Source organism: Diabrotica undecimpunctata, chromosome 5, assembly GCF_040954645.1.
Source record: "Diabrotica undecimpunctata isolate CICGRU chromosome 5, icDiaUnde3, whole genome shotgun sequence".
Lineage (NCBI taxonomy): Eukaryota > Metazoa > Arthropoda > Insecta > Coleoptera > Chrysomelidae > Diabrotica > Diabrotica undecimpunctata.
The window spans coordinates 82,432,783-82,460,290 of NC_092807.1; the positions used below are offsets into that span (position 1 = coordinate 82,432,783).

General features: G+C 30.6%; 1 protein-coding gene across 1 annotated transcript in view; it reads right to left on the reverse strand.

Moving 5' to 3' along the window:
- LOC140441422 (uncharacterized) overlaps positions 1-27,508 on the reverse strand; it is a 43,638-nt gene continuing 16,130 nt past the window's right edge. The window contains exons 4-5 of the mRNA XM_072532144.1: positions 6,566-6,692; positions 1-482 (exon numbers count right to left, since the gene is read on the reverse strand). Of these exons, the coding sequence (XP_072388245.1) occupies positions 362-482; positions 6,566-6,692 (248 nt within the window). The 3' untranslated portion in view covers positions 1-361. The remainder of the gene's footprint in view (positions 483-6,565; positions 6,693-27,508) is intronic.

Below are 27,508 nucleotides of genomic sequence, written 5' to 3' on the forward strand. Positions count from 1 at the left end.
AATAAGTGAAATGGGTCTACGTAACTTTGTAAGTAAAATCACATTGGAAGAATAAATCACAAATTATAAAGTCTGCATCGTTCTATAATACTCCTTGTTTAAAATTTTGGTTTCCATATCCAAATAAATTAACAGAGTTTATTTTATAATTTGTGATATATGGTCAATGAAATATTTGGTTAAAGGTAATATACCATAAAAAATACGAAGTTTATCAATAAACTTGATCAATATTCTTAGTATAAAATAAATAGAAAACAAGTTTTTTGGCAAAAATAATTATATAAACATCTTTTTACGCCATAATAGTAATATTCAATTACAAATAGGCTACTATCAACTTAATTTAATTTAATTTTTCTTAGTTATTACAGAATTCGTTCTTGATAATGTGTACTATAGTTGTCCCAATAGCAACTACTTTATCTGGACAGTGTCTTGCCAGATGTGATTTAAAACATGATATCATTTCTTCAGATTTGCTAAAAAAAATATTCTATTAGTATAATTAAATAAATACATATGAATATAATATACAAATATATTGTGAATGTAAAACAATGCAACAGTGATGCTTATACTTCATGAGAAGATCTATATACGCCAAAAGGAAGATAGTACAAAAGAAACCGATTAATAAGACTTGATAATACTTGAAATTTAAAAGAAAAAGATACTTAATCTAGTTATAATGAAAGATTCTGAATATTTTTTTGTAATAATATTTCTTTGTTTTTATGTTTAGCACAAACAGAATACACATACAATTAAAGTCAGAAAACTACAATGTATGGGACATGTCATGAAGAGCCAGCGTAATAACTTGTTGCAATTAATAATACAGGGTAGAAGGAGTCGCGGAAAAGACGCATCTCCTAGTTAAACAATTTGAGAGCTTTAGCCCAGGGAAATAAGCATTTTTTCATGACACTCGTCCGGCCAGGCAAACGACAGTTGTTTTGAGTAGTATGGTTCTCTGTAACAAAAACCTATATGTTTCCTGCAGTCGATTTTTTGGACTTAATTAGTTATTAACAAATTAAGGTCAAAAAACGGAAAATTTTTGCTTTTTTCGTCCATCAGCAAAAAGTGAAGCATTTTAGAAAAATTTTAGAAGAAAAGAAACTTATAAGTCATATAAAAACCTTTAAAATGGCGTTTTCTAAATGTTTCTATCCTTATTTGTTGCTTGGAAAGTTGCAAAATAAGTCAAAAATTTCGGTTTTTTGTAAATGTTAATAACTTTTTTGAAAATAAACTTATACCATTTATATTTCATGGAATGCTGTGCCTTGTAGTGCTTAAAATATGGTTAAAATTTCAAAGTGATCAGTCAAATAGTTTAAAAGTTATTTTATTTGTTTATCCCAAATTAATTTTTTTTGCAACAATATAAGTCAGAAAATTATATAGTTTTAGTAATTGTAAGGGTAGTTTCTGGAAGAAGAAGACTTGTTCTATTATTAACATTAAAAAAAAATTAAGAAAATTAATTTTAAATATTGCAAAATAATTTTGCAAAAACATGTCGCTTTTTTGCTTATAAACAATTAGAATAACTTTTTAACCATTGCCTGCAAGAATATTATTTTTTTATATTTAAGAATTTTGAATTTTTTCACAAATTTAAAAGAAAAAAAAATTGTCCTAAAATAATTTGGGACAAAGTTAGCCTCTTTTTTTATTTTATTCATAGCAGCTTTGTTTATAATAATTAATAAATCTAATTAGCGTTATTTAAAAGAAAATACTTTATAGTTTTAACGTACCAAATTCTAAAAAGATTGCCCTTCAACGAAATCGTCCACAAAGCTTCAAAATGTGGTCCTTAAAATCGGCTGGCTTCGAAACTCTCGGAAGCCGAAGGGAGGGGGAAGGAGCTGTTAGCTGTATCGCTTGTTCTTATTTATGGGTTTCAACGTTCCTTTTTTTAATTTGTATGTACTGTTTGCGTACATTACGAATATGCATTATTTCAATAAATTGTTAAATAAACTATCTAATTTGCTTCAATTTTTTTTTTCAATTTTTATTGTAATATTTGAGATAATTTTTATTTAAAAACATAAATATTTATAATTAATTTATACCTCTTTAATAAAATTGTAAATAATTTATTTATAATAGATTTTATGAAAACAACAAATTATCCTATTCAATTGTTTCTAAAAATAGTATTGCTTTGGAAATATTAATTAAAATAATTTTTCTAATGTCTATTCTTTATTATTTTATTATTATTCTTTTTAAGTTAGAATTAATTTCATGTTATCGAATGAACTATCCTACAATAAAGTCGTCCCAAGAATGCAACTCAGTAATATTGGCAATATAATTTTAAAGTCATCTACTTTAAAATATATGTTTATATATATATATATATATATATATATATATATATATATATCACCATATGGTGATCAACGGTACAAACAAGTTGAAGGGGCACCGATGGGTTCACCGCTATCTCCCGTGATAGCAAATCTTTTTATGCAAGACATAGAGGAACGGGCAATAAGAACAGCAGAATATAAACCCAAACTATGGCTTAGATATGTGGACGACACTTTCATCATATGGACACATGGAGTAGACAAACTTACTGCATTTCTAGAATACATTAACAGTATCCATCCCAAGATCAAGTTTACGATGGAATTAGAAAGTAATCAACAACTACCTTTCCTAGACGTCTTAATAATAAAAAAAAAGAAAACGGCAACATTGGATATACAGTGTATCGAAAACCAATTCACACTGACAGATACCTACATGCAGATTCACACCACCATCCTGCACAATTGAATTCAGTCATAAAAACTTTGACTATAAGATCTGAACGACTAACAGACGAAGAACACAAGAAAGAAGAAATGCAGAAAGTTACAAAAGCGTTAAAAAACAACGGCTTTTCCACACACAGAATCGAAAAGGCACGAAGACCACAAAAAACAACAAAAGAAATAAAAGAAGACGAAAAACCGATTGCCAAAACCATTCTACCGTATATTAAAGGCACAACAGAGAAGATAAGCAGGGTCCTGAGAAAACACAAAATAGAGACTGTCTTCAACACCGACAGAAAAATCGCAAACATATTACCATCTGCCAAGACAAAGATTCCCCTAGAAAACCAAGGAGTATACAAAATTCCCTGTGGAGAATGCGATAGAGCCTATATTGGACAGACAAATAGAAGGATCCAAGTAAGACAAGAAGAACATCGCAATGCCATCGAACGAAAAGAAACGACGTCATCCCTAGCCCAGCATTCCTTAGCTACAGGACACAAAATTGACCTCAAACATACGGTAATGTTAGCGAATGTCGAAAACAAGAGAAAACGAATTATCAGAGAAGCAATAGAAATAGAAAAACAAGAAAATAATTTAAATTCTCGAGACGATGCCCAAAGATTGCCAAAAACATGGAAAACAATTATCCCGAAGAATAACGCAAGAACGGAATCGACCAAGACCCCGCCCACTGACCTGCGCACCGGACCAATTACAAGAGCGCGCGCAACACGCAGTAACTATAAAAGCCAGCTGCCTAACACCCGTAGCGTCACTTCCACTCGAACATCGACAAGAAGCAGACCATCCAGAGAGACTTGAAAATGGCAAGTGAGATCTTGCCGAAACGTCGTCAAAATGGTTTTTATCAAAACCAACAACATTTAACGCGGAGTCAAACCCGGAATACCATTGATATAACATACAGCTCCCGCGGAAATATCAAAACTAACATATATGTATATATATATATATATATACAGGGTGATTGATTAGTGTAAGGATTAGTTTTAAAATTAGTTACAATCTTACAGGCTGTTCCATAAGATGGTGGCAGACCAAACTTTTGTTTTTTTCTGCTTCACTTCCCCATCACAACAATGTAAAGTTTTATTATATTATACCGGGGATTTAAAAAGTTCTAACCAATATAACCTGAAAATCGTATCAAGTTTAACTCCCTGTATAATTAAAAAGGAGTATAGGAACATTGATATATTGCAACCATAGTTTTTTAATAATTGTTAAAAATTATAAAACATATTCGTTTTTATAATATTGGTTAAATCAAATACAGGGTAAGTCAAAATGCAAGTACATTATTTTCTTGGTAATTTTAAATAGAACACCCTGTATTTTATATCACTATCAAAAAGTACTAATATCGTACTTCAAATTTTATAAAGTACTCCCTATACCTAAAGTTATCAGTTTTCTAGATATTTTTATTTTTCTATCAAAGTATTAATTTGGTAGATATTTTAACGTTTACCAATATTTATTTTGAGTCGGCCATGATTGATTTGTCAGAAACTGACAGTTTGACATTATTGTTTATTAATTCAGTATTGGGATACACCGTAAATTAGCAACAATTATTATTTAGTAATTCAGTAATTAATTCAATTTAAATTAGCAATAATGAATTTTACTACTGATGAAATGGTAGATATGATCTGGATATTGGGGGATTGCAATAAAAATTCATTACTATCAGCTAGAACTTATCAAGAATGGTTTTTAGATAGGCGGCAACTTAGACAAAATACATTTGAAAAATTGAAAGATCGATTTAACCGCACTGATAAGGTGGTCCCAAGGTCACCGGAATTCAATAAAATGGACTCATTTTTCGGGGGTTACATTAAGAACGAAGTATATAAAATACCACCAACAAGAAGAGATTATGAAAAATAGAATCCGAATTGCATTTCAAAATATTTCTTTACAAATGCTTAGTAGGTAATGTAAGTAACTCTTTCAATGACCGCTTTCAAGTATGCACAGATGTTTTGGGAGGTCATTTTGAACACCTTACTTAAGTAAGATAAGTTAAAATTACCATTATTTTTTATAAATTTTATTTCAAATAAATTGTTTTCTTTTATGTGTCGCTATTTCGTTACTGAATTAATAATTATTATTGGTAAACGTTAAAATATCTACCAAATTAATACTTTGATAGAAAAATAAAAATATCTAGAAAACTGATAACTTTAGGTATAGGGAGTACTTTATAAAATTTGAAGTACGATATTAGTACTTTTTGATAGTGATATAAAATACAGGGTGTTCTATTTAAAATTACCAAGAAAATAATGTACTTGCATTTTGACTTACCCTGTATTTGATTTAACAAATATTATAAAAACGAATATGTTTTATAAGTTTTAACAATTATTAAAAAACTATGGTTGCAATAGATCAATGTTCCTATACTTCTTTGTAATTATACAGGGAGTTAAACTTGATACGATTTTCAGATAATATTGGTTATAACTTTTTAAATACCTGGTATAACATAATAAAACTTTACATTGTTGTGATGTGGAAGTAAAGCAGATTCCAAATTTAAAATAAAATACAGGGTGTTCCATTTAAAAAAACATAAGTTTGGTCTGCCACCATCATGGAACACCCTGTAAGATTGTAACTAATTTTAAAATGTGGAGTTTAAAGCTGCCTACAATTTTTGTCAACAACTTTTTTTTGTAATTCTTACTATAACAGATCTACTGAGATTTCTTAATTGTTATAAACAAAACTGCTATGAATTAAATAAAAAAAGAGGCTAACTTTGTCCCAAATTATTTTAGGACAAATTTTTTTTCTTTTAAATTTGTAAAAAAATTTAGGCTTTTTAAATATGAAAAAATAATGTTCTTACAGGCAATGGCTAAAAAGTTATTCTAATTGTTTATAAGCAAAAAATCGACATGTTTTTGCAAAATTATTTTGCAATAGTTAAAATTAATTTTCTTAATTTTTTTTTAATGTTAATAATAGAACAAGTCTTCTTCTTCAAGAAACTATCATTACAATTACTAAAACTATATAATTTTCTGACTTATATTGTTGCAAAAAAAATTAATTTGGGATAAACAAATAAAATAACTCTTAAACTATTTGACCGATCACTTTGAAATTTCAACAATATTTTAAGTACTCATAGACACAGCATTCTATAAAATATAAATGTTATAAGTTTATTTTCAAAAAAGTTATTAACATTTATAAAAAACCGAAATTTTTGACCTATTTTGCAATTTCCTAAGCAACAAATAAGGATAGAAACATTTAGTAAACGCCATTTTGAAGGTTTTTATATGACTTAAAAGTTTCTTCTCTTGTAAAATTTGTTTAAAATGCTTCACTTTTTGTCGATAGTCGAAAAAAGCAAAATTTTTCCGTTTTTTGACCTTATTTTGTTAATAACTAATTAAGTCCAAAAAATCGACTGCAGGAAACATATAGGTTTTTGTTACAGAGGTCCATACTACTCATAACATCTGTCGTTTGCCTGGCCGGACGAGTGTCAAAAACAGGGTACTTTTTTTGCTTATTTCCCTGGTCTACTTGGTTTAACTGCACTTCTGCTGACCTCTTTAGAGCAGCGGTAATGAAAGTGTGAATTGCCATGATGGTTGCCAACCTTCTTAGAGGAGATGGCACATGAAGAAGAAGAAGACAAACAGAATATCTTAAATCTTTAGTTCTGAGATTCGTTTTCAAAATTATTTATCAAAGTATATTTTAATAAAAATACACACCTGCAACTTCTACTTAGTCCTTGGGCATCGTATAAGGGAACACTGAAATCAAGTGACCGGGTACATTCGTGTATAGCCTGAGTTACCGTTGTTTCCCAGCATTTACTACTTGTTTTGTTGAACAACTCTAAAACAATTTTGTTACATTTTACTTATAAAGGAAAAATTTCAAATGGTTAAAAACTCTATAGGTTAGAAGCTGACAGAAACAAACAACCAAAATGATTACAAAATTTTAAAATGTTTTCGTATAAACGTTTTAAAAAGCTTTGGTTTTTCTATAAACTATTATTTCAGTGATTATGAATTTTAAATAAAAGGGAACAAGCTGAGGCCCTACTCAAAAATGGCGGTCACGTCTAGGCCAAACCAAAGTTACCAGTCAAACCAAATTTTTTATAATAATATAGTCAAATACATTTTATTGTAAGTTTTTTACAAAACTTTGTAAACATTATATAAAATCAAATTTTTCAAGAAAATTTCTGTAAGTACACTTGCTATTTTAATTTTAAAGCCTGTCTTATGCAATTAATGACTGTCATTTTAACTGATTACTGTAAGCTCAGACAATAGACATGTCTTAAATAAAGATTTTTTTGTCAAATCTAAGCCATACATTTTTTTTTAATTTTGCAAAAACACAATTTAGCACAAGAGAAAAAAAATTTAATTAGTTGATCTAGATACGTACTATATCAATAACTTTGCATTTAATTAGGATGTATCAAATATTTTGTATAAAGAACTTTCGCGTCCGGTGTGTGTAGTTGTACATTTTAAATATGGGAATAATCCGCAATTGATTGTAATGAAAATTACATTTTTAGTTACTGTTTCTCGTTTCGATTTCCACTCCGGAAATCCGTTTTAAAAATATGTGCGAAAAATGTGTACAACCAACAAATTGTTACCATGTTATGGCAGGTTATAACTTACCCCTTCACATTAATCTTATTATTCAAACTTAGTAATAAGACAATATATGGTGATGATAATTCCACATTCAAACAAATTCTATCCGCTAGTAATACCTAACAAGTATGTAATTAAATAGAACAAAATCAAAAATTAAAAATCACCTGTACTATTATTAACATTTATTGTTGGGTCTTTGTTAGATTTAATTTATACCGTGACTTTAAAACTACTGTTTAATTAATAAAATCAGCACGTTCAGAGAATTGTTTTTTATATTTAATTTAAATTTAGGATTAAACTCATGTTTCATTCTAAATTTCAAAAGAAACCGAACGTTTACGTCCATGATATAATATTACGTGATCAATAACCATTAACATAATTAGGATAACCTTGAAAGATATAACAAAACTATAAGATTGGCAAAACAATATTAATTTATGAAAGCTATTTAAATAAAAAGGCAAGTATTTATGATCGAAAGGCATTCATGAGTTTAAAAGGCAAAAATTATCTTTTTGTTTAATTTCTAATTTTAAGTAAAAGTAACTCTAAATATATATTAAAATAAAGCCTTTGATGTGCCTATATAATACATATTATGTAATGTCACAGACATGTTTAATTTGTACTAATTAACATTTGTACTAATTAACATCGTCGTTAAAATCGATACTGTGGCATTTGTTAAAGCTCTTGTTATCATTGTTCACTTTCTAATGATGCTATTTAATTTCAAATATCTTTACCAAGATAAGTGACACCTTATAAATTTTTCAAGTACATCGGTAGCTCAGTATATGTCTTGGAATACCAACTCGGAATACGTTCGGAGTATGTATGATAGAAAATTAGTGTTTTTTATTGTACATCTTTCGTTTACAAAACCTAGATTGTGTGTTTCCTGTACACCATCCCTCTTCGTAGGCTAATGTTTAAACTTAAAGATACTTTCTGCCTATTACTTTGTACCGTATGGTCATCATTGAACAATAATCAAAAAACACATAATGCCAGAGGCATATATCAATTTTTTTTCTGAGACGGATTACTCCTCTTTACTTTATTCCTTATAAATCACTATGTGTCTTTGCAACGGTAGTTACTTTTTTCCATTCTTTTCTGTTTCTGCATTTGGTCTCCAGTCTGTTATGTTCATTGTGCTTATGTGCTCTTCTATCTGATCCCAATATCTATTTCTGGGTCTTTCTCAATTTTGGTGTCCCAGTGGGATCCATTTTGTAAATATTTTTATTATTTCTATAGGTATTCTCTTCATTATGTGTCCCACCCATTCTAGTCGCCTTGCTTTTATGTGTTTTACTATACTAGCCCTTTATCATCATCACTATTAATAATCAATACTGTCGGATTGTGTCAATGCCAGAGGCATATATTAATTCTTTTTTGAGGCGGACTACTCCGCTTTACTTTATTTCTTATTAATCACAAAGTGTCTTTGCAACGGTAGTTATTTTTTTCCACTCTCTTTTATTTCTGCATTTTGTCTTCCAGTCTATTACATTCATTGTGCTTATGTCCATGTCTATCTGATCCCACCATCTCTTTTTAGGTTTTCCTCTATTTCTTGGTCCCAATGGGATCCGTCTTGTAGTTCTTTTTACCATTTCTGTCGGTGTTCTTCTCATTATGTGCCACCCCTTCTAGTCGCCGTGCTTTTATATGTTTTACTAGAGTTTTGTCTCCAATTTCTTGTTCTATTTTCTTATCCTATCTTATACTTATTTTTCTTTTATTAGTTATCATTTTTCCAAGAATTGATCCTAATATTTTTTTCCAATATTCTTAAATCTTTCGTCATTCTTTGTTAATGTTTTTGTTTCCATTGTGTACGTAATTACTAATGTAATCATTGTCCTGTATAATCTGAAACGATTTCTTATTATTTTAAAGTACCTTTTATAAGTATTGCACCAGCATCCAAAGCGATTATTTAATATTAACAAGGATCTTTCTATTGTACCAAAGTTAATGAACTTTATAATTTTATTAAAGTTTCAATGCTTCCATTTTTGGGACCATAAAAATCCAGAAAATTTCTAAAATTTAATAGCCACTCGAGAAATTATAAATATAATCAAAGGAAAAGCCAGAAAAAAATAGTTTCATACATAACTGTAAACACTAAATGTAAAAATTTTTGAGACCAAAGAAATTTTTTTTTATTTAAATTAATGTGTCTTGGCTGCAATGACCATTGACACAAACAATATTGTGTACAATAATTACAATAAGCACATGTAACTAATTGCTACAGTTAATCTATAAGCTTAGAATGTATGACTAAATAATATAAGTAAACTACATGGAAAACAAGGGGTCATATTCTGTTGAACAACTAAATGTCTTTTAAAAAACCAATTAGGTTAAAGACTTGATCGGGTGAGTTTAAAACGTCTTTGATATAAGACAAGTTTATGTTTCACTCTGTGTTTTGCGTAACGGGGACACTCAATCAGGATGTGTTTCACAGTCACCTAAGCAGATTTGTCAATTGGGCATCGGCTTGGACTTCATTAAGTATTCATGGGTGAATCGGGTATGTCCTATTCTCAACCTTCGGATGACAGCTTTTTCGGTTATAGAGATAGTCAGAAGTTCAAATTTTTCAACAGTCTGCCGGATCTCATGTAATGCACTCTTGATTGTGTTCCAGTGGGTTTGCCAGGTATGATACTGTTGTTGCTTGAAAATTAGCTTTAGGTCATTATGAATTTTAACATGTACTAATTAGTACTAAAAATATAATTAGTACTAATCATATAATTTGTACTAATAATATAATTAGTACTTATACTAATGTTTGTATTTTGAGAACGATGTCCGAAATGGAAATTGAAACGTCAATAAACGTACTTTAACCTTTCATTTTGGCTTATTCCCATTTAAATAGTAACTACTCCAAAATGCCACAAGAAAATAGCTTCAGAACAATACTAAGTTTAACAATATTGTCGAAACTAAATTTAAGTCTTTACCACTGTACTTTCTAAAACTTGCAAAGTAGACAGATTGATAAATTACTCAGCAAGGGAATCAATAATAGGGAAAAAATTATTTAACATTATTAAAAATTATCAGACTTAAAACCAAACTCCATATTTCATAAACCTACCTATACTGACACGACTATACAAAATTCATCATCCCATCCCACGCAACATAAACTGGCAGCCTATCATAGTAAGTTGCATAGATTAACAGAAATTCCGATGTCAAAATACAACTTTGAGAGAGAATTAAATATCATTAAGCAAATAGCAGTAAACAATGGATACAATGAACAAACATTGAATAAATTTTTATATCAAAAACTACACAAGAAAGCCCCGAAATTAGTATTTTCACCACCAGACAAAAACCCAGTACCTTCTGCTCGATTACACATACAGACAAAAATAGCCAAACCCATAAAAAGAAAGGACTAACACCAGCTTTTAGAACAAACAACAACTTAGGCAAATATATTAAAAACAACCGAAACAAAATATAAAGCACTTACACAGTGGAGTATATAAACTTAAATGTGGCGACTGCCCAAAAACTTACATCGGTCAAACTGGTAGAAATTTTAATAAACTAATAGCAGAACATAAAAGGGCTTTCAATAATAGAAAAACCGATTCTACATATGCACTTCAGCTTCTAGATCATAATCATTCTTTTAATGATGAATTTCAAATTCTTCACACTCAAAATAAAGGCCTTAAGCTATCTCTGTTAGAATCTATGGAAATTAACAAATTAAAAAACATAGATATAATTCTGAATGACCAACTTGAGACAAACAGTTCTTCTCCCATCAACTTATTTCATTAAAGACAATAAAGTGTAAATGCATGCCAAAAATAGATCACTTGAGAGAAAGGCACTCTGCCGAAATAGCTGTAATGATAAGTGTTAGGCAAGGCGCTCACCAACGTGGCAACCAAATGGCGTGGCAATGGCGAACAAGTGTTGTAGTGTCCCAGTGGCAGGTAAAATGTATAAACATATGTAGTCGCACGTGCGACCTTTCGATACGTGCGACTACATTATGTTTATAAAGGTTTAACAATTCTATCTGCCACTAGGACACCACAGCACTCGCTCGCCATTGCCACGCCATTTGGTTGCCACGTTGGTGAGCGCCTTGCCTTATAATAAATTTTGTGAAAGTTTCGAAAATTAAGTTTTCAGTGTTTTATTTTTACATAAAATGAATTTTCATCAAGTAACGGTTGAATCCATCAATTATTAAAAAAAAATAGGTGATTCTCTAGGTCAAAACAAATTGTCTTTTCAACAACAACTATTCGCAAATATTCCAAGAGGGACAAAGAAACCTTTGTCCCTGTTGGAAACCAAGTTTCCACAAAATTATGTATAAATAATATACAAAAAGGTATGTTCACATCCCGTCAAATCTGCAATGCTGTGGCACGTGTTTCGCTATTCTTAGCATTTTAGAAGTGCTGTTAAGATGAAATGAAGAGTATTTCCCCTTCGTATATCGGTGATTAATAAAAAACTTTCAGTCATTAACTAACTAGTGCAATCTTGTTTAAATAAGGGAAAACCTAATTCATTGCATTCTTAGATATTTGATGAAAAATCTCTTGCATGGCAAGTTGTTTCTAATTTTATTATTCTAACTTTTGAGAGGGGTCAATAGTAGTATAAATTTAAAATTGCGACTAAATTTAATCGTCCAACGAAAAAGGAGAACCATTGTTGCTCGATAATTTCGCCATTTATAACTTTTCGACAAAAATGATAACGACTGAAATTGTCGTAAATACGATTTGCTACAATTACTTTTTTATAATATTTTTCCTGCAGTAGATATTTTGCGAGTTAATACAATAGTATTTTGTATAATTTTGGCCCCTTTCATTTTTTGCTGAAATTAATATTTGAGGTCGTACGTATGCGCTAAAAGCGCGACTGTAAAACCTTGCTGGGAATAATTTTATAGGAATTGTTTATATCCAATATCTCGGCTATTTTCAACAAAATCGTAAGGACTTAAATTGCTGCAATTGCGATTTCCTACAATCTCGTTTGTTATTAACTTTAAGACATGAATGTACATAAACAAAAATGGAGAGAATTATATTTTATACACTTTTAATTTAGCTGATTTTTTTATTAAACTCAATGTTTAAGGTTCTAACACTAACGAATTGTGGACGATGACGTCATCAGCATCAAGCAATAAATGAACCTACGACTTTAAATATTTATTGAGCAAAAACGGTTCTCCTTTAAAATCAAGATGGCGTCTGACGCAAATTTACGTAAATTTACTCTACTATTGACTCCTTTAAAAGTTAGAATAAATAAATTTGGGACAGCTTGCCATGTAAGGTGACAAGTCAACATTATTGACCAAATCAACCCAATTTTACAAATTTGCTTTGTCTAAATCATATGAGCTTACCTCTATGTACATATTCATATGCCAAATAAACTTTAATGATCCTTAATCCCAACAAAAATTCTGTTTTTAACAAACACCTCGTCTTAGACTTACCACAAAAGAGCTTTTTAACATTGAGTAAAGAAAGGAAACAACAACGACGAAGAAATATAGACGAAGTGACATACCTTGCAACCATTGCAACTTTGCTTAGACCAAGATTTCTTTGTTTTTAACAACAAATAATATAGACAACCTGACGGCTTAGCAATGGGTAACTGTCTCTCCCCTCTATTAGCTGATGTATTTATGGATCATTTAGAATCCACACAGATTATGAAGCACCCTAAAATACTCTATTGGTTTCGATATGTTGACGACTGTTTAGTCTTCATTTCAGGTAACTCTAATTCAGCCGAACTATTACTTTCTAAAATTAATCAAATCCACCCAACATCAAGTTCACCATGGAACTAGAATCATCCATGTCAACCAATTTTCTTGATCTCACCATTACCAGATTAAATGACCACTTTAATTTCAGTATCTATAGGAAACCCACACAGACTGACCATGTAATACCATTCTCATCTAACCATCCCATGTCCCATAAATATGCAGCTTTTCATAGTTACATCCATCGCCTGGAAACCATTCCACTTTCTCACTCAAACTACAAAAAAGAACTCAACTCATTATTAAACAAATAGCAGTCAACAACGGTTATGATCACAACATCGTCAATAAACTTATCCATAGAAGACGTCTTAAGAACCTGCAGAAGACTGCGTTTCCAAGAGATCCTACCACCAAACCCAATTACGTTTCACTTCCATACTATCATGAGAGTCTTTCTGGAGATATTCGAAATCTAATCAAACGTTCAGTTGAAAATTTTCATGTTTCTTTTATTGTGCTCAATAACTTGGGTCAGTATATATCCAATTTCAAAGACCCCATCAATTATATGAACCGTAGTGGTGGTTATAGACTCAAATTTTCTGATTGTAATGTCTTCACGCTCTCTAGAGCACACAAAATGAGAAAACACTTCCACTTTTTCTCAACATCTTAAAAAACATAACCACACCCTTAATATCCCAGAAGACGTTTCACTTATTCATCTTCTTCTTCAAGTGCCATCTCCGCAGCGAAGGTCGGCAATCATCATAGCTATTCGAACTTTTGAGACGGCTGCTCTGAAAAGTTCATTTGATGTACATCCGTACCACTCTCTCAGGTTGCGCAGCCATGACATTCTACGCCTCCCTATGCTTCTCTTTCCTTGGATCTTTCCTTGCATGATCAGTTGGAGCAACTTATTCATAATATCCCTCAAAAAAACTTTTTTAAACTAGACTTATATGATAACCTAGAAATTATTAAAGAAAAACAGAGAAGTCCAAATTGTGTTAATCGCCATGTCTCATTCAATCGAGACTTCCTTCTGCTCCATCGTCAACTATTCTCATAACCCATATTCTTACTTTACTTCTTCATTAGTATTAGATTTTTCGTTGTTCTTGTCACACCCAATATTCTCCATGTTCCTTTTCTACCAACTAAATTCAGAGCTGATTATTCCACTTCCCCTTCAAAAATTTTCTCATTACCATACATCTTTATCTACTTAACCACATATCACATTTTCATACTGTTTTCACTACACCTTATTTTACTTATCCACTTTCCCTCAAGGTTTGGTTTCGGATCTTTGGAGACTTCAGCCTCTTGTAGAGTCTTTTCCCCTTTCTTAATAATATTAAAACATCACATAACTTTAGTAAGTTTAACAAAGCCACCTTAAAACCCATCTACTCTTGCAGTTTTACGTATCGTTACAATACACACCAAAAGCCTATTAACTTCATCTACCTACCTTAAACTCAAACTTATAACTCATCCTTTTTATATTTCTCAGGTACCAAATGTTTCTTTTAACATGTAGGGCCTTTTTCTTTTTCGTAAGTTATAACTTGAGCAATGTCTAAACAATACAATTCCAAACCACCTTTCAGCCATCAATTTTCTGTTTATATTGCATACTGGTCAACACACAAAACAAATTACCATCTTTGCCCTTCAAACCGAACCAGTAATTTATGTTCATGAACTGATAACTTAAAAAATCTATTACATTTACCATGTACCAAATGTTGTTTTCTGACATAGAGGGCCTTCCATGCTTTAGTTGTAAGTTAAGCAATACATGAACATCATATTACGAAAACATTCTTTTCATATTCAACTCTCATCTTCAACAATAAATTCAAACATCATTTACTATATCACTCCTCAACAATAAATTTTATAGTACCATCTTCCTACATATGTCTTTTTCACTATTTCCTAGGTCCCAAATGTTTTATAACATACAGGACCTGTTGTTAAAATCTTTACTTAAGAACAATCAAATTTAGACACATGTATAGTTGGTTGCCTATTGATACCTACAAAATTTCATGTACTCCAGTTTACCTAAATTAATTTATAAAACAAATTTTTCAATGTTTTTTAACATAAATATAGGACAAATTCACATTACAGACTACATCATGATGGCATAGTGTATACTGTTATATTATTACAATTGTAATTTTTCAATTTTTTTTTTTTACTAAAGACACAGAAGTGTACTTACATTAAAATCTGGTCAGTAAGACCAATTATCAATTTGTTTCTAACTTAAATTACTAATGAAATCTTAAAATTAGGTGTCTACTCACTAGTATCTTTCCTATTATTTCTAATGACTAGCATTAAATTTAGCATGCATACTCGCACAACACTTTACTCTGCTTTTCACTCACTCATTATACCAGTTCAAAAGGCTTTGTTCTTTTGAGCCTTCTTTCTAGGTTCGTATTGTCGAGGAGCTGGATAGCCTCGACGTTTACATGATGATGGAGTCGTTGTTCATGGCTCCCTGCAAATTTCTTGATTATCTGATTGACGTCTTCCATCTTGAGGTCCCGGTGAAGGTCGTTGTTCCTAACGTACCAAGGCGCATCTACGATGTTCCTCAGTACTTTATTCTGGAATATCTGGATTGCTTTGATGTTACTAGGCTTGGCACAGCCCCAGAGTTGGCAGCCATAGGTCCATACTGGTCTCAGTATTTGTTTATAGACTAGGAGTTTATTATTTATGGATAGAGAGGAATGTCTTCCCATTAACTAATACATTTTCTTGTATCGGATGCCTAGTTCTCCTCTTTTCTTCTTCACGTGAGCTTTCCAGCGAAGTTTCGCATCAAGAGTGATCCCCATGTACTTTGCTGATGTTGCAATAGGCACTTGGACATCATTTATTCTAATAGGAATATTATTAATTCTCTTATCGGTAAAATTTATATGGACTGATTTATTCTCATTCAGTTTAATTTTCCATTTTTTGGTCCATTCATGGATTTTATTTATTGAATTTTGTAGTTTTTCTGTAGCTTCTTCGACGGTGTCACTTACCGCTAAGACAGCAGTGTCATCTGCGAAGGTAGCTATGGTGTCGTCTTCTAGTTCAGGAATATCACAGGTGTATATTAAATATAGGACTGGACCCAATACACTCCCTTGTGGAACACCTGCTTCAATATCCTTGAGATCAGTGTATGCATCTTCTTGTTTAACTCTAAAATGTCTGTTCGCTAGATATGATTGTAATATATTTGAATATTGTTTAGGCATGAATGATTTAAGTTTATGTATCAAACCCTTATGCCAGACTTTATCGAACGCCTGTGCCACATCTAGGAAGGTTGCAGAACAGACTTTTCTTTTCTCTAATGATCTTTCAATTATATCAGTTATTCTATGCACCTGGTCAATTGTCGAATGCTTATTTCTAAATCCAAATTGATGATCTGGAATTATTTTCTTTTCTTCAATTATTGGTAGGATTCTTCGCAGGAGGAGGTCCAACACCTTGGACATCATAGGTAGGAGTGATATTGGTCTATATGATGTCACCTCATTGGGGGGTTTCCCAGGCTTTGGTATCATGATCACCTCAGCTATCTTCCATAAATCTGGAACATATTGTAGTCTAAAGACAGCATTTATTAAATTTGTTAATTTTACGATAGCTTTTCTTGGTAGATTTTTTAGCAGTCTTTCGGTAATGAGGTCATAACCTGGTGCTTTATTTGGGTCGATTTGTTCTTTAATTAACTCAGCTACTTCTTTTGGGGAAGTTGGCTTGATATTCTCATCTATTTGCTTTGGTTCAGGCCAATCCTGGTCATCGTCTTGGTCATCTTGCAACTTAAATGTGTTCTCTAGATGAGTGACAAATCTCTCTGCCTTCTGCTGATTATTTCTGGCCCAACTACCGTCTTCCAGTTTTATTGGAGGAGAATGTAATATTGGTCTTTTAATTCTTTTTGTAGCTTTCCAAAGCGAATACTCTGTGCTGCTGTCGTTTGTTAACTCTTCCAGATAAGATTTAATAGATTCATTCTTAATTTTCTGGATTTCTCTTTTAAGTTGCTGGCTGCCATTGTTTAGGTTAGTTTTGTCTCGAGGGGCTCTCGTTTGCTGCCATTTTCTTCTTAGTTTTCTTTTTTCTTTTATTAATTCACGAATTTCTTTAGGGTAGTTATTCCCTTTAACTTTTGTTTTTAGTATGGGAGTGCAATCCCATGCTGAATCTTGAATATCTTTGACAAATAAATCTAATTCTTGATCTATCTGTTCAATTGTCTTTAGTGGCACGGCTAAAATGATCTTTTCTTCAAGAGTTACTTTAAAACTTTCCCAGTCTGTGAGCTTATTAGTTAAGGTTGGGTTGTTCTCTTTTCTAATAATCATATCACTCATGGTTAGAATTATGGGTGAATGATCGGAGTTCATATTCCATCCTTCACAAAATGTCCAAGTAATTGGATGAGATATTTTTAATTATGAAGAAATCTCTTAAATCTGGTATTTTATTCCTATCAGTTGGCCAATAAGTTGGTTTCCCTGTAGATATTACATCTCCTTTCTGATCTTTGACAGCTGCTAATAGTTCTTTTCCTTTAGTAGTTGTAAGCCTAGAGCCCCATTGAATGTGTTTCGCATTGAAATCACCCCCAATGATATATCTATTGCCTAAACTTTTCATAAAATCAATATATTGATCTTTTTTAATATTATGTCTAGGAGGACTATAAATTGCAGTTATGTTTATTTCTGCGTCTTTAATCCTAATACATACTGTGGTAGCTTGTATGTGTTCGGTGACATACTTCATCTCTTCATGGCGTTTGATGTTGTCTTTGACTATCACTGCACTACCTCCTTTCGCTACATTGTCCGGATGTACTGTGTGATATACCTTATATCCATGAATTCTAATGTATGATTGATGGGTGAAGTGTGTCTCAGAAATTAAACACACATCTATCTTTTCAATATCTAGGATTGCTTGAAGCTCGCTATGATGCTTCAGTAGACCATTGGCATTCCATTCAATTATTCTAATTTCTTGGACCATAACTTGATTTTGGAATAGCTCCTTTGGTGCTATGTTCCAGACGAGTAATCCTGGTATTAAAATTCTTTTCCATCTTATCTAATTTTTCTAATATTAATCTAAGTGTAACATCTGTTGCATTTTCTTGTTTAGCTGGAATTTTAAATAATGCTGACTTCTGTTATTTTAGACAACTACCGTAAGTTGCACTTACTAATTCGTTCCGACATTTGTCCTTACATGTCAATATTGTCATTTTTATCTGTTGTTATCAACAGGTCCTCGAAGACACTTTGTCTCAGGACCAAGTAACCGATGTAGAGCCATACGTTGCCATGTTACCAATTCCAACGGTAACTTAAACATCCTAATTTTTAGTAGTATATAATGTAACAGATTTGTAAATTTATAACATTTAAAGGGTTTTCACCCATAGTGGCTCATAGCATGTGCACTTTATAACCTTATATATAATATATAAGGTTTGCATAACCTTAGTCAACATTTTAAACCTTACGTTCTTTTTAATTAAAGTAGTTAATTACTTTCAGGTTACACTGATGATGGAATTTACATTCCGAAAACGTTCTGTATTTGTGATATAGCCCGTTTGGGTATTTTATTTATACCTTTTACTAAAAATTTTAAAATAAAAATTTGTTTATTTATTTAACACTTTTATAGAACCTGACTTTAATTGCGAGAAAATTCAAAAATTTCATAAGAAAGCTGCACTATTCGCCTTTAAAACGCTTTGCTATTTTTTGGTGCCTCAGGTTTAACATTCTTAGAAAAATTCAGCTTGTTCGTATGATTTTTAGAGTTTCAGTGGCAGTTTCGTCTCTGACGACTAGAGTGTAAATAAATAAATTTATTTATAGCAAAACTAAAGCATCTCTAGCATTTGGTAATACGTTTTTTTAGATGGTTTACGTTATACGTGATACGTTTTCTATTGTATATAACTTCGCCGCAAATGCCGGTCAACTTTGGCCGGTTATATCTTATTAATCACTACTTCTTTTATAAAAAAAGTCTTGACTAGTCTTTGTTAGGGCTTCCGTTTTCTGAATTTAATTTTATTAACTAGTTACCGAGATATTCTATTTGTTTATAAGCCAAAAAATTGTTTCTAATTTTAAAAAATTCCTGATGCCGTCCAAATATTCCAATTTCAATTCAATAAACTACTTTAAATCATATAAGTGCGTTTTTATGAGTAAAAAAATTGGCAAGCAAACCTAAAAAATTAAATTATATACAGGTATATTAGGTCTCTAAAAAACTTTTAACTAAAAATTAATAATGAAAAAAATATTATTAAACATTTTGTTCTTTGCTAGTTTTGTTAGGTAAGTGAAAGAAACATATAATCGTATCTGAATTCGGAAATGTACATGCTACGACCTGCTCATAGTTAGTGAATTCTTGAGAAGTTTATGCTAATGGAGAAAGACTAAGCATTTTCTCTAACCCCATCTAAAAATATCTTATGAGCAAAAAGGTCAAAGTGCAACCAAAACCCGGAGAAACTTATTCTAAAATCACTAAGACTCTCATAAAAAATAAGGTAGAGAACTGATTACTATTACTAATAACAGCCTAAACTCGATAGCAACAGGTAAATCTAGTTACTGGCGTTCAGATCCTAAAAAAATTCATATGCGCATAGAATTTAGCTTTAATCTTGCATCCGATTATTTTCCAATTATGTTCTACAACCTACTTCGCTGAGATAGTGCAAAAAACAAAAGATCCACATTTATTCAACAAAAACACAAATTGGATCGCTTTTAGAGAAAAACTAGACCAAGCAATCGACTAGAAAGCAAAGCAATCGACAAAAATATTATATAGAACTGGCATTAGAAAACATTACATTAAGAAATAAAACTACTGCCTGATATGCACGCACGTAGTAATAACAATACATATTTAAGGATGAAAACTCAATTGTAGTTAGACAAAAAATTACAAGAAAAAGGAAACTTCACTTTTAAATCGGAAACTTTCAAAAAATGGCATAAATTCAGAAAAGCAGCCAATAAATGACATTATAGTAAGGTCACATCAGAATTAAAAACACTTTTATACATGATTACAAGTCAAACTATAAAAACATACCTGGAAAGATTAACATCTACAGAATCAACAGGTTATATTCTCTGGAATGCAACAGGAAAAATGAAGCTGAATACCCCTGATGATGAAAGACAACTCTGGACTCTAAGCTAGAAATAAAAGGAAATTGGCAAATAAATTTGGGAAATATTTCAAAAATGTTTTTAAATCCTACGACTTTGTACAAATAGAGGAAGATAACGAATTTCAAAGATTCCTCGAAACATCTGATCAAATGGATTTGCCTACTCAAAAATTTACTTGTAAAGAAATCTTTAATGTAAAAAACAAACAATGACGATGTGAAAATAAATAATGAAAATTAATCCTAGAAAGACCCTTGAGTAGAACCTTATAACTGCAAAAGTATTACAGAACATTACTGAAAAGGAAACAAAGAATTTAATATTTAATACAATTCTAGTCCACAATAACTTCCTTAACCAATGAAAAGTTGCGCAAATTCTTATAATATTAAAACCTAAAAATGTGCATATAAGTTGACATCCTACAGACCTATAAGTTTTATACCAATGATCTCTAAAGTATTTAAAAAACTTCTCACAAAACGTTTAGAGCTGATCTTCTTAGAGCGAAGCTTAATCCCACCACTTAATTTGGGTTCAGCATCAAATATGGTACCATATAAAGTTTATTGATTAATAAAACAGACAAATAATGACCTGGAGAAAAATAGGTACTATTACGCATTATTTTTGGAAATCAGTCCTGCTTTTGACAAAAGTGTGGCACAACGAACTTCTATATAAATGTATATAAATATTTTTCCTCCATTTATCCAATATCTTTTTTGTTAAAAAGCATGATGACTTACCAACTAAAAGAATAACAACAGCTGACACATATGCTGATGACACGCTGTTCTTTCGTCACATATAAATTAAAAAAAACATTACAAAATTTGTAAATGAATCTAAACAAAATTTTAAAGAAATAATAAAACATGGAAAATCAAAGTAAATGAAACCAAATCGTGTGCCATAAGACATTCATAATGCGATGGAAAACTTATCCTCTAGTTTATTTAAATGATGTCAAATAATGGAAGTAAGTTCCACAAAATATCTAGGTCTAGATTTGGATTAAAGACTATCTTGGCAGAAGCACTTCTGTATTAAAAGAAAACAACTTGGACTCAACCTACATAAACTCTACTCGATGATTGGCAGAAAATTGCAATTAACATCAGAACACAATATACCTAGTTATCTACAAATCTATAATAAAACCCGTGTGAACTTGCTGAATACAATTATGGCGTACAGCTAGTAACTCTAACTTGTAAATTTTTCAAAATTATAGTAAATGCTCACTGGTATATGTCCAATGAAGCGATAGGAACAAACCTAAAAGTTATTACTATCAAGGGCGAAATCTCCAATGTTAGCAGAAAATACAAAGAGAGAAAAGGCTTGAACACACAGAATGTGATCTATCGCGGCGGGTAGCGATATCTGATCAAGGCTGGCGGGTGATGTACTTGTATTATACAGTATAGCATTAAACCAGTCACACAAAGAAAGATCTGTCGCAGCGTGCCAGTCTTTAGCGCTTTAAAGAGCTATATAGTTATACAAAGTTACACATTTATCGCGTAATTAATTTGATAAAAAAGAAATAACTCATTAAAAAAGTGCGAAAATATAATATGTATATTTTGTTTGACACATGTCACAAATACTATAAAGATGTGGTAACCAAGGCCGAAGCAGGGAATCAAGTAGCTACAAAACTGAATATTACAAGTATCGCTTTAATTTTACACAAATAATTTATGTGCAAGAGTATAAAATATGATTATTTTAATATTATAATTAAAACAAATTTATACAGTGCATATAGATATATACACTTTATTGCAACAAAAATTAAAAAAAAACTATAAATTAGTGTGGCTTATCTATCAAATTTGCTATACCAATTTTGGTAATGGCAGCCCAGAAAAGGGATGCAGAAAATTTGTCAAACAATTACATCAGGTCTCTGAAATTGTGGATCAATTAGACTTTGCTCGATAGTTGGGATACAAGTTATACCGTAAGATCAAAACTTCCGGGATGAAAGCTAGGGGTTTTGATTGGGTCCGATATGAACCAGAGATGGGTGTGTGGTCAATCTGTTACAAGCAAGTAGGTTTTAAAGTGCCCTCTTCAAAAAATTGTGGTGGCTACTTCATCTATTTATTGAAGACGTTTCGCTTTCTGCTCAGAAAACATCATCAGTTCATCTAAAAAGAACAATATGAAAAACAAAACATCCATAGAGAAGTTATAACATGTGTGTTACCTTAAACAGACCTGTATATATATATATATATATATATATATATATATATAAATATATATATATATATATATATATATATATATATATATATTTATATAAGTGGTGATTCTTGTGGATGCAGTCTATTTGACCCACAAGACAAAGAAAACTCTTTGACTTACTGTCAAGCTTTCGAATTTATTTTTAGTTCTTTTTCAAAATATGCCTTAACAAATAAGTATAAAAACTATGTAGTTATAATTATAAATTTTTTTACTTAATAAGTTTACTTTACAAATCGCACCATCACACATATATTAAAATTAAGAAAAAATATATATCACCGCAACATCACACATATATATGTACATTAATCAAGCCAACACGACAATAACAAATATATCGACAATATACTTAATTATTTTCAGAAAAAAATTTTTTTTTATTTTTTATGTATGTACAATGGTGCGTTTTGTAAAGTACAACTTATTCTGTAATCTCACGACTACTAAGTAAGAAAATTAATAATTATTATAATTTTTATACTTATTTGTTAACAGATGTCTTGAAAAAGAATTAAAAATAAATTTGACAGTAAGTGAAAGAGTTTTCTTTATCTTGTGGGCCAAATAGACTACATCCTCAAGAAACACCACTTGATATTTAAATCAACAGTCTATAATAAATTTATACATATATATATATATATATATATATATATATATATATATATATATATATATATATATATCTATATATATATATATATATATATATATATATATATATGTATGTATATATAAATTTTTAACTGACATCTTATAATTATAATAACAACTTTAATATTGTTGATTCTTTTCATTTTAGTGAATTTATTAATAATTTTTGATGTGGTATCTCTTTTCACTAATTTACCTCTTTCTAGTGTTATTACCTCCTTAAGAAATCACAGGAACTCCATCCAACCTAACTGTCCTGTATCCTGGGACGTATTTGCAGAACTTTTTCAATTAATATTTGACACTAATTTTTTGGTCTTCAACGACAAATATTACCTTCAAATGTTTGGGACACCTATGGGTTCCTCAATCTCTCCCATCCTGGTTAATTATGTACTGGATAATTTAGTATCTGACTGTTTGGGTCTTTTAGATTTCCAAATCCCTTTTATTAAACGGTATGTTGATGACTTATTACTAGCCTTAACTCCAGACAAGATTCAGGCCACCTTGTCTTTATTCAATAAGTTTGATCCTCATTTACAGTTCACTGTTGAACTTGAGGACTCCAACACAAATAGTATTCCCTTCTTAGACATGCGTGTCAGTAGAATGGGAGGTAACACCCTAACTACAAGTTGGTACAGGAAACCAATGGCCTCTAATAGGTTTCTCAACTACCACTCTTGTCACCCCTTTAAATATAAATTAAACCTTATTAAAGCTTTAAGCTGCAGGCTAAATAGACTGACACATCCGATTAATCGAAGGGAATCCCTTCAATTACTTAAGAATATTCTGATTGAGAATTCCTATCCATCCTCCCTTATTAATAAATACCTTTTCGTTCAAAGCTATGGTTCTTCTTTAAATGACATACCCAATGGTGACCAACTTAGAATAATATCAAATAATTCAATTAACAACACTGTTCTGCCTAATACTGTACTTGGGAATCCTACTACCCATTACTCACCGTTACCTTATTTTCCTCAAGTTACTGAGAAACTCGTTAAACTGTACAAACATAACGTACCGGTTAAAATTGCAATTAAGAATGCTAAGACTGTCAGGAATTTGTTTTCTAAAACTAAAACACCTCTGTCCCTTCTGGAACAAGTTAATGTAATATATCATATACCTTGTGCTGAGTGTGACTCATGTTACATCGGTCAGACAGGGAGATCACTGAGAGGACGTCTTACGACACACCGCAGTGATATTAATTTATCTAAACATACTTGTGCTCTTGCCCAACATGCTATTAGCACTAAGCATGAAGTAAACTTTAATGAAGTTAAAATTCTTGGCACTGAACGCAATCTCGTTAAAAGACAGTTTTTAGAAATGTGTTCAATATTAAAACATCCAAATACCCTTAATAAGAGAACCGACATTAGTAATTTGAGCCAAATTTATCATGCATTAATTTTGCAGAATTAGGCCTGATATGTTGTTTACTTTAAATTTTGTCCCACAATGGGTTTTTTCTTATCACATTTTTATATAATAAATTTAAATAAAAATAAAATAAAATATACATATATATATATATATATATATATATATATATATATATATATAATATATAAAAAAGTTCTTTAAAGTTATTTATATTTATAGTATGGAACCTAATGGTATAGAACATTACTTTCATCAAACAAACAATTACATTTCACCTATCTCTACTTCATTGGATAAAATCTGTCTCCTCAAGAACTTCCCCGTTTACTGTTAAACAATTACAATAGTTGACCTGAGTTCTCCAATCAACAATACAAGATAGTTTGAACCATGTTCTTTCAACCATCAATTAATAGAGTACCGGCATGTAAGTAATGTTTTATTTATTTGTTTATTTATTAATTCATTACAGTTTAATAGACTATTTTACCAATTTGTGGGTCTTACCTTGTCTGCTTAAACATTTTATTCATTTATAAAACCACAGACATGTAATATTGGCATAATTACTGTAATTTATATAATTTATATCACCTACCTTTGTTTTATCTTTATTAGACAACACCCTAATATGGGATTATTATTTTCACCATTTTAACTTTGTATCGTGACCTAAGGATGCTTTGCATATTATAGAAAGCGAAACCGGTCGTCCGATTAGTTAAATTAAATTGATTGTGAGTAAGTCTAACTTATTATTTCTTTTACCTTATTATAATATACCTGTTAAAATTGCAGTAAGCAATAACAATGCCAAGACTGTCAGAAACTTATTATCAAAAACTAAAACAGCCTTGTCCCTTTTGGAACAAGTCAATGTCATCTATCACATACCTTGTGCTGAGTGTGACTCATGCTACATCGGTCAGACAGGGAGATCAATGCGAGGGTGTCTTACTACACACTGTAGTGATATTAACTTATCCAAGCATGCTTGCGCTCTTGCTCAACATGCTATTAACACTAATCACAAGGTTGACTTTAATGAAGTTAAGATTCTTGGTAATAAACGCAATCTCGTAAAAAGGCAGTTTTTGGAAATGTGTTCAATAATTAAACACACTAACGCTCTAAATAAAATTGTCTCCTAGGGTGTTTGTTTACATAAATTTTCACTATTTAAATAAATTCAAATAAAATAAAATAACATACTATTCTTAATATATACATATATATATATATATATATATATATATATATATACATATATATATATACATATATATATATATATATATATATATATATATATATATAAATATATATATATATATACATATATATACATATATATATATATATATATATATATATATATATATATATATATATAAATATATATATATATATATATATATATATATATATATATATAACAATTTTTGATGAAATAGTTAAATCAAATTTTTAAATGAATTTGATTCATAGAATTCTCATTAATTTCTCAGTTCCACATTATTATGAAACTTGGACTGTTGAAAGTTGAATTGAATCTGCACCTGTGACTGGCTAACCAGTTATAACTTAGACACTTATATGATATTTAGAGATTGACCTCACTTGTTTGTTCCTTTTCTCCGAGCCAGAACCTATAGGGAAGATGGTGTTTTTAAACATCTTTTTATTTCATTTAATGGTTCGTACAGACAAGGTTTTCACCTTCTTTTTTATATATTTTTTAAACTTACCGCCTTATTACATTAGCGGTTGGTAACTCGCCTCGTTGTGTGTCATGTTTTGACTTCAAGGACACTGCCTTTTCACGTGATAGCTATGTGGATCTGAAATGTGCTCCCATTTGCCAGGTGTCTGCTGTAAGCATTGGAAGATTTTGTTATAATTCATTACACATTTTATAATATTACTATAATAAACTCAATAGTGTTACCTAAAGTAAAAATAAAATAAATTAATATCATACTGTTGGAAGTGTGATCCTATGATCTTGTTAGTTCGCGGCAAATACTTATTTTTTACATAAGTTTTTTTACATATTTTTTTAAATTACATGTACTATAACCACATGATCTTTTGCTGTGCTATGTTTGAAAGACATTGTAAACTGTATTTAGTTTCAATTGATTGTTTATACAACCTAACTATTTAATGTCTAGTGTTTTAAGCTTCTTTACATTTTACACCATTGACTGCCACATGTCTTTTTAAGGTAACACATTTATATTGACATTTCAATGGATGTTTGGTTTTTCATATTGCGCTTTTTAGATGAACTGATGATGCTTTCTGATTAGAGAGTGAAACGTCTTTAAATAAATAGATGAAGTAGCCAACTTCTTTGTCTTTTTTCTCCATCTTTTGACCGAAAAACAGAGTGATCACCACCACCACAGTAATCCTTATATATATATATATATATATATATATATATATATATATATATATATATATAGATATATATATATATATATATATATATATATATATATATATATATATATATATACAGTATAGGTAAAAGTTTATGGTCGGTATGAACCTTATCTGAGATGGAGTGAGAAAAACCTGTTTAAAAAGAGAGAGACATATTAGGTCTGCCCT